Here is a 14,413-nt window from a genome sequence, read left to right as displayed (position 1 = left end):
CAGTAACTAACTTCAGTATGGCAGGCTTCTTTTTCCTACTCAACATGTTGAGAATGAGAATCAGTCAAGCTACCTTTTTGACTGAGCTTGTAACAAGATCTAGAACTCCTTCTGTCATAAGAATTGTTTCTATTATAGTAGCGTACCAACAGACTTGCAATCAAAATGTTTAGCAAATTCTGTGAAAAATCGACTATTCTTTCAATCAAGGAAACGTAAAGGATCTTATTAATTTGTTTTCAATATGTATTACCCTTGTATTAAGTAATTATGACTCTTGGATATTTCTTGAACAGATTGACCAGGTTTTGTGATCTTGAGTCTGTCAAAATGTGATAAGGACTAGTGGGTTTTTTAAAGTTTGATTTTTGTCCCTCTTTACTACTTGTAAACTTCTTACAACTATGAGCAAATCCCCCAACCCTGCAAGAAAGGCTAATGCAAGCTGGCAGCATTTTACTTCCCAAACTAAGGCTACCATGCCCTCTGCTCTTTTTTCTTTTACTCCCATTGTTTCCAATACTGAGATGGTACTGCTTGTCTGAAGCGTTCTTGGGGCATTTGTAATGGACACAGAGCTTTTATACCGGCACAGTGGTATTGATACAACTGTGCCGCTGTAAGATCTGTCATGTAACCACTTTAATTATGTTGGTGGTAGCAGCTTTCCTCTTGACAGAACGCTGTGGTCATTACCACTTATGCCAGGGTGTTTTTTCATAAGTTTTGCTGACATTAGTGTAGATGTGGCCTAATACACTGGTTTTGTCTCTGGCCCAAGTCAGTACTGATCTAAAAGCATTATCACTGACTATTCTGTGCCTATACATAACACAAGTTGTAGATCTTGGTTCATTCCCTAGAACATGAATGTCCACATCATATAATTTGAAAACTGAACTGTATTATAACAACTATTCCATGTTGGATTGAGTTATTTTGGTGGAACAGTAGGAGAGTGACTGCATGCCTAGGGATATATTTTTTGAGATGCTCAATGTTCTTGCTGCCCTTCTCCTCATTCACTTGTTTTCCTGTTGTCTCCTTGATTGTTCCCATTCCTTTCTACTCCACTTACAATTTATCCCCTCTTTGCATCTCTCTCTCTCTCTCTGTTAGTTCCACTCACCATCATTCACTTGCTCTTTTCTTGGCTCTGTGTGTTGCTTCTTTCCCAACAAACAGGTTAACCTGCTGTTTCTTCACATACCTATTATTATAAGAGCTATGTAGCTCCTGAACTACTTCATTGCTACAGCCCTTTGTTGGTACCTGCTGTCCCCTGAAACATCTTTCAGAGAAAGAAGAGCAAAAGACTTGGTGAAAACTATTCACCTCCTGCAGTGCTCAAACATTGGCACCGTAGAATGCTGCTTTGGAACACAATGGCTACATCTAGACTGCAGGCTTTTTGCGCAAGAAGTTTTTGTCGGAAGAGATCTTCCACAAAAACTTCTTGCACAAGAGCACGTCCACACTGAAAAAGCGCATTGGAAAAAGCAATGGGCTTTTGCGAAAGAGTGTCCAGACTGCATGGACCTCTCTCAAAAGTAAGCACTGATTGATATGCACAAAATGGCCACCAGGGCACTTGTGCGTTTTCTTCTTTTCTCTTTTTGCGCAAAACCCTATCCTTCTCTGTCCACACGTGCCTTTTTGCAAAAGAACTCTTTCACAAAAAGGCTTCTTCCTCGTAGAAAGAGGAATGCCAATTGTGCAAAATCTCCTCTGTTCTTTCGATTTACTGTTGAAAGAACGCGCTTACAGCATGGATGCTCTGAGTTTTTGCGGAAAAACAGCCATCTTTCTGCAAAACCTCTGTAGTGTAGACATAGCCTATGACAGTAATGGAATAAATTCCAGAAATTGAAATACAATACAAACAAATGTTTCAGTGCTTCTCTGTATGGTGAGACTTGGATAGTTTGTCAGCTGTATGCGTGGAAGCTTTTCTAATCTAGCATCTAATAGCATTAAAATTAAAAACTGTTTAAAAATACTCTGTTTATAAAAGAGAAATATTTCTATAGTAAGGTTGTGTTAGCATTTCCACTGCAAGTTTATTCAGTGCATTTTTTCTCTCTCCATCTTGAAGCTTACATTTAGAAACTCGGAATATTAAAGTGTGGGAGGATAATGGGATGGATTTCCAATGTTAAAAGCTTATAGAAAAACAGTCAATGTAGCATGTTTTCCTTTTAGTTTAAGAATATTTAATTGTACCATAGATATAGAAAATGGACTTATTATACAACATCTAAAACATGTAAGGAGCTCTGTAAAACACATAGTTCATTTATTCTTTGTGCAGAACCTAGTACCAGTGGTGCTGAAATTAGAGGTGCTGGGGTATGGCCATAACTCCTGGTTTGAAGTAGCAATAACAGACACTAAACACATGGTTTCCATCATCCACATCCTCACAATAAAAATTGTTCAAGCTCCCCTGACTAGTGCAATGGTATCCTGATCCATAACTGCAACTTCTAGGGGCCATGATAATACTAACAAATAATGCTACCCCTTTGGGCACTTTAGGGAAGTGTTGCGTTTTCTTAAAATGTCTTTAAATATGTTGTGAATTCCCACAAAAATAAAATAAGGGCCCAGTGTAGGTCCTTTGTGCGTATGGTGGCAGGGAGGAGGTGGATGAAACACAGAACTGGCCTGAGCTTCTATTTTTCTCATCCTCCTTTCTTCCTAATGGGTGTTCTTTCCTCCACCCATGCAAAATACATTTTTTTTGAGAGAGGAAAAAGAAACCAATTTTTTTTTTCTTTTTCTTTTTTCCTCTCTCTCTCTCTCTCTCTCTCTCTCTCTCTCTCTCTCTCTCTCTCTCTCTCTCTCTTTATTTATTTATTTATTTATTTATTTATTTATTTTATTTTTTAAATAAGCTGGGATACCTTTCCTGCAACCACTTCCCAACATAACTTTAGTTCAGCTTTTTCTGTAGATCTTTCCTTAGGCCTAGTAGGTACAGTAAAACTCCAGTTGTCTGGCATCCAGTGGTCCGGCACTCCCAATAGTCCGGCACCAACTGGAACCCAGAAGTGCTCCGGCCAGCTGGACAATTGGAGCTGCTCTGCACCGCTTCCCCAAGTCCGCTGCTGCCGCTGCTGAAACTGACCAGTGGTGGACTTGGGGAAGAAGCACAGAGCAGAGCAGCTGGGATGCTACCGGGTTGGTCCCACAGCGCCGCCCCTCACCCCCCTGCTCGGTGCCCGGCAGCACCCCAGCTGCTCTGCTCCGTGCCACTGCCACTGCTGAAACTGATGAGTGGGGGACTTGGGGAAGCTGCGGAGCAGAGCAGCTGGGGTGCTGCTGGGCGCCGAGCAAGGGGGGTGAGAGGTGGCGCTGCGGGACCAACCCAGCAGCACCCCAGCTGCTCTGCCCGCGGCTTCCCCAAGTCCGCTGCTCATCAGTTTCAGCAGCGACAGACTTGGGGAAGCGGCGGGGCAGAGCAGCTGGGGTGCTGCCAGGTTGGTCCCACAGCACCGCTCAGGTGAGGGGCAACGCTGTGGAACCAACCCGGCAGCACCCCAGCTGCTCTGCCCTGCCGCTTCCCCAAGTCGCCGCCGGCAACTGCGCAGGGCTTTCCCTGCATAATGGCAGAGGGTTTGCCCCACGCCATGCCGTTTCCCCCCCGTATCCCCCAGACCCGTCACAGCCTTCCTTCCGGAGTACCTCCTGATATTCAGGCATATCAGATAATCCAGCACCCCCTGAGTCCCAAATGTGCCGGATTATCAGAAGTTTACTGTACCATGCTCTGGTACTAAATTGAAGTTCTGTCACTTGGGGAGACAGCTCCACAACAAAAAATTCAGCGGTTTTCCGCTCCCCTACCCCCCCCCCCCCCCCCCCCGATAGCCAAAGCCCAGTGGAAAGGTACATGGAGGTAGTCAGGTCTTCAGGGGCGAAAATGGAACTGATCTATGAGGCAGGGGATTAGGAAGGGAAAGAGATGGAGATTTGCTATAGGGTGGTGTAAGGCATTTGGGTATTATTCAAAGCTGATCTAAACTTTGAAGAGTTACTGTCCATTAATCAGTATTGTGGAAAAAATGGCATCAAGGCACTCTTAGGCTTAGCTCTCACTTCTCAGTGAGAACCAACCCCCGGGAAACCTAGTGTTTTCCAGGAAGGTAGCCAAGACTCTGTGTAAGAGATGCACCTTACATTGTGTCATGTCATTAAAAGGAGCAATACTTATGAATAAACTGTATACTTTTAGAACTCTTAATTAGTGTCACTGACTTGAATGTTTACACTTTTTCTTTCAGGTTCATTGAAAGAGCATCCACAGCAGCAGCCTGGCATGCTTTCTCGTGTGACTGGTGGCATTTTCAGTGTAACAAAGGGAGCAGTTGGTGCCACGATCGGTGGTGTAGCCTGGATTGGAGGAAAAAGTTTGGAAATGACCAAAACAGCTGTTACAGCAGTGCCTTCCATGGGAGTGGGTCTAGTTAAAGGAAGTGTTTCTGCTGTGGCGGGGGGTATTACAGCTGTAGGATCTGCTGTCACAAGTAAAGTGCCTTTAACGGGGAAGAAAAAGGATAAGTCTGACTAAAAGAGGACGGAGTCCTAGTTGAGTTCCATAATACTACATCAGTGGCATTGGAATCTGCTAAGATTTGGACTACAACAAAGCCACATGTCTTAGACACTTATCTTCTAAAGAGCTGTGGGAAAAGTTTTGCTTTCCTCTGAAGGGACAGCACTGTGTATGAAGATTCATTTAAAACCTAGATTCAAGCTTTATATCTGGTGAAATGTTACACTTGATAAATTTAGAACCAAGCACATGTATGAGAGGGGATAGTACATGGCTGAATATTCGTTTACTGTAAATCTTATGCAGTATGGGACTAAAATGTGAAAGTAAAAAAAGATTGTTGGCCATTTTTGCAGTACTAGCTGTATATGATGTGCCGGCTGCCATTCTTAGTGGTTTCTGCATCCTCTTGATAAGGAATTCTTGAACTGTGTAAAAGGCATCTTCTGATATGCTTAATAGTTTCATATATTTTGTTTTTTGCTTTTTGAAACTATTTTTATACAGATTATAAATTCTCAATGAGTGTATTCTACTAGTGATGGCTGGCAAGAGACAGAACTGGAGATGTTTAGAAGTGTGGGTGGGGGAAAAGTATGCTTAAAATGGCTGAGAGAGAGAAGGCAGCTTAAAGGTTTATTTTTGAAGTATACTGCTTTTAATGATTCATGCCTAATGGTTGGAAAAACTCATTTTCACTTAATGAAGCTGTGTAAAGAGTTTTCTAATGTCTATCATTTCAACACTGTTCATAGAATAAGCTTTGGACACTTTTTAAAAAAATACGTGCTGATATCTGAAACTTTGTCATCTTTTACTAAAGACGATACTGCTATATCTCAGATGTGTTTTAAAGGTATCCCTCTATCACCTGCAAATGAAACCTTACTGCTTGTGACTTTTTTTAGCTCAAAAACAATAGAAGAAAATGGCTTGATTTCAATTGAGCCAAGGTTCATGATCCATTGTAGTTATCTTGAGAGAAATACCTTTGCTGTGATGTTAGAAACCACCAAAGAGTGATCTAATTAAAGCCGTTGTCTGACTGCATGATTTACTAGTTTAGTTTGTTGCTTTTAACCATTCACATCTCCTATAGCCAAGATATAAAGACTTTCACTACATTTGTATTTTAAGTTCACTTTTACTTAAAACACAGCACTGTACTCTTTAAACTAATGAACAAGACTGACTATGTTAAAAGTGAAAATGAGAAATGTAATCTCAGTGAATTGAATGGGGACAGATATCCTTACTTTGGCACATTTTGAATTGGGTACATCTCCCACATCTTCAAGGATGTTCATGGGCAGGATCTAAATGCATGACACAAGCTCAGTTATTCAAGATCTGCTGACTCTGCAGATAACCTTTTGGCAGCCTGTAAAAGATGGTGGAAGTTTCATGTGAATGTTTGGTAATGCAGTATTTTGTAAAATTGTATATCTCTGCAGAGAATTTCTAAATGTGAGCTTTTAAGTGGCTATGGCTGTACAAGGAAGATATAAATCTTTTTATAGAAATTAAAGGTCAAAGGGTATCACTTGTCTTAACATTTTTATTCCTGTTTAGCTGATGTTGGTAAATGGTAAACTATTTGATATAGTCAGCTAGTGAGACTGAACCATTGGGACTTCAGCTGTGATCTGAAGCAGCTTTCCTTATTAGACAGCATTACCATTAAATATGTTTATCTGACAGTTTTCTAGGTATGCTGTAGCAGTGGAAATGAAATGTTAAAATATATAGGCTTGTTTTAGAAGATTCCAACAAAAGGAATTATTTACTCATCTTATTTGAGTAAAACATTTTGCATTGCTATGGTAATCTGTCATACACCATTTTTGGGGATTGAAGAGGACCATGTCATCAATGTAAGTTTATCAGCTAACAGTTAAGAGGCTTTAACACAGAGTGGTATGACAGTCAACTACACATTTGTTGACAAACTTTACTGCATTAACTGTTCAACTAAATCCTTTTACTAATCTTTATGGAAATTGGGAATTTTAAAGGGTTAAATTTTAAATCACAAACTCCTTACCCTTTCTGATAAGCCATTTTTTAAAGTAACAGACACTATGAAAATTGCAGCAAATTAAGTGTAGTCTTGAAGTTTCTTGCTATAAGCTATACAATTGTTCTACCATCTTGCAGCGTGTCTTAGGAGCAAAATGTATTATTCAGTGATTCTAAATTCTTGTAACTAAATGCTTTAAAGTAGTATAGGGTTGCAGTTTAGAGCTTGGTCCTGTGCTGTCTGCATTTTTATTTTCCACTTTATGTATGACTGTGACCCTTTTTTAAAAACTTGTTCTAATTCTGTCCTGCTTGGAACCTGTGAAATATTAAATTGTTGCAGTTTGACTACTTCTGACAGCTTCCTTTCTAGATGTGGGGAAGGTAAAACTACAGAGGAGATTAATATTCCTATGAGTTGAAGAATGTGGTGAGGTGTATTGCGGAGTATCTCCCTAAACATTATTGCACTCAAAAGTGTCATTTAAAATACTATTTTAATCAAAGATCCCAGCCAAGACTACATGTCCATTGAGCTTTCTGCTTTATTTACAGATGAGATGAGCAAGGACTTTCTTTCTATTTTTCTTGTATAAAACAGTGGAAGAAAGAACTTATTTCTATTTGAACAGATGGGAGAACTGAAGCAGAGAGAAAATGAATTTCCCCAAAGTCCAATGAATAATAATGGCACAGGAAACTGAACACTGATCTCTAGAGTCAAATCCAATGTGTTAATCAAAAGTCTGTCCCAAATGGGTTGCACCAGGGAGTAAGCTTGTCTCTTGTGACTCACCATGTGTGGGAAATTCTTGAGCTGTGAAACACTCTCAGTTCTAAGAGGGAGATGTCCATGGCAGCTAGAATATGGACAGCTTTATTCCTTTGGTGAGCAGAGTTCTATGCTGCTTACTCTGGGTTTTTTTTTTCCTGAAAAGATCTTACAGATGAAAAACTTGATATTAAGTTATGTGGGTTACAACAATTGAGAACCTCTTAATCATATTCAGATGGAAGGTGAAAGCATAATCCCAGCATAAATTAACATGGATGAGTCTGAGATTATTCCCTAAGTATTTTTATGTGATCCTTTATAAAATGACTAACATTTTAATGAAGATCTGAACTCTTTTTTTTAGCATTTTGGGGGGGCGGGTTGAGGGGAGGAGTATCCTTTCTCCTGAATCCTGCATATTAGTGGTAAAAGGAAACAACCTGGTTGTTGCAGATGCCTCTGTATAAGGCAGTGAATAGTTCAATTTGCTAGAATATCTCATGCTCTCATTGAAGGATTTTTTTTTAAGAAACTAGATTTGTATTAAACTCTAGTTTCTTCATGCTAAGGCCTGTAGATCTGTTATACAGGCCACTTCAATCTGCTTGCAGCTGGGAGGAGTTTGAGAGATGCCAGCTAGGGAATATCCTACCTCCTGAAGTTCTTTCAGTCTTTTTCTGTCTCCACAGTGGCAGGCAGCTTTATCTACCTCTACTGCAAAGATTTGTTTCGGAGAGATTCCAAACTCTGATCTGCTAGTAGCCCATGGGTTATCCTGGGGCAAGTAATTTCATTTTGCCTTGTTTTCCATTCTGCAAAACTATGTATAATGATAATAGCTTTGTAAAGTGCTTTTAAGAGCTAAAGTTTCAAATATTGAGACTAATAATTTGGGCCTTTGAACCTTGGCATCAGATGCTCAGGTAAATCAGTTCCCAACTATCCTGGTGCTATAATCAAACTATGAAAAGCTGAGGGGATTCAGCCATCAGAAAAATCTACTTACAATCCTGGTTCCTGCCAGATAAAATGGCAGGGAAAATTGGATATTTGGCAAGTTGAAACAGTCCCTGAAATATAATAGGAGAAGATTCAGTTCTGCAACTAGCTGCTAGGAAAAAATGCAGAGTTAGTAACTACTCTATCTGTTGTCTTAAACCCTCAGTTGGTGTCAGCTCTCTCTCAACTGAGGAGCAAATGAAGTCACAGCATGCTGAGACATACTGCAAGTATTAGAGGAACAACTTTGCCCCATTCTCAGCCTCCGTGGAAAGGCCATGTTATGAATAAAATTTGCCATCTACTTCAAATCAGAGCATTGCAATTCACTCTCCATACTACTTCCAGCCTCAAAGAATCAGGGACAAATACAGCAGGGCCCAGCCTAAAACATGAAATTCCTAAAGGAGGCTTGTCTTCCACATATGCCTACCTTGCCATCCTGAGATTAACATTTTACAGAAGAATGGCAACTTTTTCCTCTTTTCCCAGTTTGATCTTAATATATTCTCGGAGTCTTATCTCCAGCATCATGGTGGCAATAATGTTGGCATCAGGGAAGAAGAAGAAGAAAATTCTTCTCTCTCTTCATGAACAATCTTTCGGAGCAGAGTTCTATACAGAGAGAAAACTGAAGCGCACACACAATAATACAACTTCAGGAGTGTCTTAAATTCTAGACAAAAAATGAGGTCAGGGAAGTCACTCAGTGGCATGAACTGAAGACATATACTATCAAGTAGAATGTCTTATTTCAGATGAAATGTTAACAAGATGGTAATAATGGAAAACAAGTGCTTTCACAGAAACAAAGTTCAGAATTCTCAGTATACTCCAAGAGTAATTGATCTCCCATCCTGGCATGCTTCAGTGATCCAGAGTTCATATATCACAATGGTACTCAGTAATATTAGGTATCCACTCCTCAGCCTATCCTATCTCCTCCATTTCCAGAGAACTATTTCCAACTGTATTCTCTGCTTTCACAACTGGTGAAGGCAGAGAAACAGATTTACTTGTAAAAGGGATCTTCCTGAGTCAGTTCAGGGAAGGGGTACCAAAAAAAGAGTACGGATCCACCAGTTGGAACAGTGTCTCCTGGAGATCTCAGTGCACTGCTCCTTTCATGGATAACAAGCTGATTCTTAAGCATCTAACAGAAGTTGGTCCAACAAAAGATATTACCTCACTCATCTTGTCTAATATCCTGAGACTGACAACTACACTGCATACTGTTCTGGTTGTGATCATCATATTTCAGATGGGGTCACCAGTCGGAAGACTATCATCAGTCGTGCTCTAGAGAAATTTTTCTGTCCTGGGAAGAGTAGTTTCCTATCTCTATATATACACTGCCTACCAACAGGGAGTAGAACACTAATGCTACGTCTAAACTACAGGGTTTTTGTGCAAAAACGGCTATTTTTGTGCAAAAACCTGCAGAATGTCCACACCTCAAGTGTGTTTTTGCATGAGTAAATTTACAGTAAATCAAAAGAACAGAGGGATTTTTGTGATGTAGGTATTCCTCTTTCTACGAGAAATAACTCCTTTTTGCACAAGAGCTCTTGTGCAAGAAGCCTGCAGTGTAGATGTAGCCTTAGATTTACATAGTGGAAGTCTGATTAGCAAATTGGCTCCTATATGCAGAAATATGTAGTATAAGTCAATGTGATGGGCTGCTGATCAACATTTTGCATCCAAAAACAATACACCTATATACCATATGGTACATGAGGTGGTAAATGACCACTAGCAAAGTCCTAACTATATGTCTTCCCACCAACAATACAGAAGATAGCAATAAGAGAACAATAGTGAATCAATTTCTTTCTTTCTGGCAGAAGTGGCTTTGGATTTCAAATCTGATTAATTTAGCACGAGGGATCAGACATTTAAAGGAAACATTTGGCAGAAGTGACTATTGTTCTCATGGACCCCAAAAGCGAAGTCATCAAATAGAATGTATGCTACTGGCTGGTGCAAAGTCTACAGTTTTAACTATCATGTTAAACCAGTGAAATATAGCCGTAAGCTCCAACAGAAGGACTTCATTATGAGTGGCTAGGAGCATCCAAGCTAAAAGATCAAGCAATCTGATGATGTTCCGAGCATGTTCAAGAAAAAGATGTATTGTACCATGTCTTAAAATTCAATGTTTCCTGAGGGCTACAACCCTTATTCCAAGCCTGCAGGATCACAAAGCATGACCTTGAAACTGCATTCTGCTCCTTACAGCACTATGCAGATATCTCCAATCAGATGAGTTCCTGGAAGGTGGGTGCTTTCTATAGTGAGAACTGCTGTTGTATTTTGCATTCAGACAGAGTCCTTACAAATGTCATAGCACTAATTCCCTAAGTAAATTCAATAAATATTCCTCCTTTGGGTAAGCATCAACATCCAGACCTCCAAAGCTATGACAATGTCAGAGCAGAGTAGTCATAACTCCTGTGTTCACATCTGCTAAATACCCCTTTAGCTGTCAACACAAGTTAGTAAAACTCTGGATATTAGTCATCCAGTCTTAGCCAATGGCATTCTCTTTCTTTGGGCACATGTCCTCTCTCTTTCTGAGATGGAAAACATACAGATTATAATTGACCTAATTTTGAATGTTCCATTTAAAGGAAGATCCTACTTCTCATCCTGGAGGCTTTGAAAATCCCACTGTGATGACCTGTGGATCTTACCATAAAGAAAAATTATTCGTGCTTACCTGAAAACTAAATTCCTTTGAACAATAAGGTGCACCAATCCAGCCCCCTTTGGAGACAAATGGATCATTCAGAAGATGGCCATTTACATCCAATTTGGTTTGTTTTTGTTAGGTTGAATTTACTACGTGCTGTAGTAGGAAATGTTGTGCTTTTTCCCCCCTCAAAGTACAGAACACAAGTTATAATTTAGGAAAGTAGAAACAATGCGAAGTCCTATGGCTCATTAAAGACTAACAGATTTATTTGGGCATAAGCTTTTGTGGATAATAGGGATGGTAAACTGTGTGTAATTAAGTAACCGTGTAACCGCTTACTTCAGTGGTTACACGAGGGGCAGCAGTTTAAGCCCGCTCCTCACATGTACCAGCTCCTGCCTACTGCCCCACACATAGTTGGAGCCTGTGGCTATGCCTAGACTGCAGGCTTCTTTCCAAAGAAACTTTTCCAGAAGAGTTCTTCTGAAAGAGAGTGTCCACACAGCAAAAGCGCATTGAAAAAACTATCTGCTTTTTCGAAAGATAGCATCCATTCAGTGTGGACGCTATCTCGCAATTAAGCTGTGATTACTATGGACAGAGTGGCCACCAGGACACCTGCACTTTTTCCTCTTTCCGCTTCTTTCAAAAGAACTCCCTCTTCCCCTTCCTCACACACCTTTTTCCAAAAGAGAGCTCTTTCGGAAAAAGGCTTCTTCTTTGTAGAAAGAGATTTACCAATGTCGGAAAAAACCCTCTGTTCTTTCAATTCCCCCCCCCCCCCCGAAAGAATGCAATTGCAGTGTGGACATAAGTGAAGGTTTTTTTGAAAAATTGCCATTTTTCAAAAAAAAACCTCTGCAGCATAGAGTTTAACTCTGCATGTTACGCTTTTCTCATCTCTAGTGGATACCATTTCGTCAGATGCATTCAGTCCCCATGCATATGACAACATAGTTTTTACCCATGAATGCTTATGCCGAAGTAAATCTGTTAGGGTACGTCTACACAGCAACATTATTTTGAAATAACTAGTGTTATTTCAAAATAACTCCGTCCATGTCTACACAGCAGGCAGTTATTTCGAAATAATGTCAAAATACTGTCAAGCTGAAGGTCTTCTTATTCCGACTCGGTAACCCTCATTGTGCGAGGAGTAAGGGAAGTCGGAGGAAGAGTGCTCTGTTTTTAAATAAGTGCTGTGTAGACGCTTCCAATTTCGAAATAAGCTATTTCTAAATAAGCTACGCAATTGACGTAGCTCAATTTGTGTAGCTTATTTTGAGTTAAGCCCTGCTGTGTAGACAGACTGGCTGTGTCTAGACTGGCCAGTTTTTCCAGAAAATCAGCCGCTTTTCCGGAAAAACTTGCCAGCTGTCTACACTGGCAGCTTGAATTTCCGCAAAAGTACTGACTTCCTACTGTAAGAAATCAGTGCTTCTTGCAGAAATCTATTCTGCTCCCGTTTGGGCAAAAGTCCCTTTTGCGCAAAGCTTTTGCGCAAAAGGGCTAGTGTAGACAGCTCAGATTTGTTTTCCTCAAAAAAGCCCCGATCGTGAAAACGGCGATCAGGGCTTTTTTGCGGAAAAGCGCGTCTAGATTGGCACGGACGCTCTTCTGCAAAAAGTGCTTTTGCAGAAAAGCGTCCGTGCCAATCTAGACGCTCTGTTCCAAAAATGTTTTTAATGGAAAACTTTTCCGTTAAAAGCATTTGCGGAAAATCATGCCAGTCTAGACGTAGCCACTTAGTCTTTAACATGCCACAGGACTCCTCATTGATTTTACAGACACCCCTCTGAGACTAAGAAAAGTGGATTTGATTTATCTTGTCTTTGAAAGCTCTCAACTGAAGGGGACTTCAAGAGGTGGAGCAGTTCCTTGCTTCCAGTGGCTGGCAGATCTGGTTCTGTCCGAAACTGTGAGCAAGCTGAAATACCCATTGTACTATATCCGAAAGAAAGGAAATTTTCAGGTAAGCACAGATACATTTTCCTAGTACTGGACTGTGCAGAGTTTTGTAAATAAAACTACCCTCTGTTCCCTCACACGCCCACACTTTTAAACAGGAAAGAATAAGAATAGAATCTCTCTCTTCACACCCCCCGGATACAGAATACATCAATTTAATATGAGAATGTTTTTAAAGAAACCCAAATTGAATAGTTAAGTCCTCTTGCAAGGAAATGCCAAAATAGATGCTAAATCAACACTGTTTTGCATATGCATCACAATACTCAATTACATGAACAATGACAGAATTCCTACCTGTTGAAGTTGTTCTCCTGTTGGTGTTTAACCCACCTTCTCTAATCTTGTCACTTTAAGAAACCTAAGATAAGAAATTAATGCTCTTCATTTGATATATACAGTTTGGATAAAATATATTATTACAGTCTCATAGTTGAGTTGTGACATGCTAAATGATAGAGAACTATTATGAATATACTTGTTGCCATGCAAAAACATTCTCTCACAGCAGGCTATAACCAGAAGCAGCTATCAAGGGACATAAGAAATGGAGCTTGCTCCCACTTTTCTTGGTCTTCAGTGCCATGATTTTTAATTAAAAATGGACTCCATAGATGACTGTAACCACTTGAGGAAAATAAATAAATTATGCCGCTAGGTAAGATTTATTATGGACAGTAAAAGCTGTATTATCCAGCCAGGTACCAGTTGCAGAGTTATATAATCTGGCATTTCTGATCTTCACTGAAAGTCCAGTTTATAGTCTGGCTGGTGTGGGAAATCCCTACCTAGCTCTGTGTGACTTCCCTGAGGCAGCAACATGTCTCTACTGCTCCTAGGAGGAGGAATGGCCACAAGGACTCTGTGCACTCCCCCTGCACTGCCCCACTCGGAACACTGCTCCGTTGCTCCCATTGGCCAGAAACCATCTAGGTGCGCCTCTGCCTAGGAGCAGCAAGGATGTGTTGTTTCCAGGGAAGAGCCCGAGATGAGCAATTGCCCAGATCTGGTACTCTGAAACCTCTCCTGTGCCCCAATTCCCTGCCCCAAGCCCCCTCCTTCATCCAAATTCTCTCTCCACACCCAAACCCCATACCCATTCCAGTTCAAAGCCTTGAGATCCCTCCCACACCCAAACTCTCTCCCCAAGCTCAAACCCCTTCCCACACACTGAACTCTTAGTTAACCAGAATATTTGACTAACTGGCACCCCCTAGTCCCTCAATATGCTGGGATACAAAGGTTTTACTGTACTAAAATACAGTAGTAAAACTTGATTAATACTCTTTTTATCAGACCAGACATAGCAGTTCACTACTTCAGCTTTTGGGGAAGGAGGTTTGTTGTGTCTAGATTGATCTAATTAATAGAAAAGTACTATGTTGATTCATCCAACTAT

At 40.5% G+C, this 14,413-nt stretch overlaps 1 protein-coding gene across 2 annotated transcripts in view; it reads left to right on the top strand.

Annotated features, from left to right (window-relative positions):
* TMEM263 (transmembrane protein 263) overlaps positions 1-6,925 on the top strand; it is a 30,002-nt gene extending 23,077 nt beyond the window's left edge. For both annotated transcript variants that reach the window (XM_006137983.5, XM_075938385.2), the window contains one exon: positions 4,287-6,925. In XM_006137983.5, coding sequence (XP_006138045.1) covers positions 4,287-4,573 — 287 coding nt within the window. In that variant the 3' untranslated portion in view covers positions 4,574-6,925. The remainder of the gene's footprint in view (positions 1-4,286) is intronic.
* The last annotated feature ends 7,488 nt before the right edge of the window (positions 6,926-14,413 follow it).

This window comes from Pelodiscus sinensis, chromosome 1, assembly GCF_052426305.1.
Source record: "Pelodiscus sinensis isolate ZL-2025 chromosome 1, ASM5242630v1, whole genome shotgun sequence".
Lineage (NCBI taxonomy): Eukaryota > Metazoa > Chordata > Testudines > Trionychidae > Pelodiscus > Pelodiscus sinensis.
Note: the sequence above shows the minus strand (reverse complement) of the source record. Positions and strands in the feature narration are given on the sequence as shown.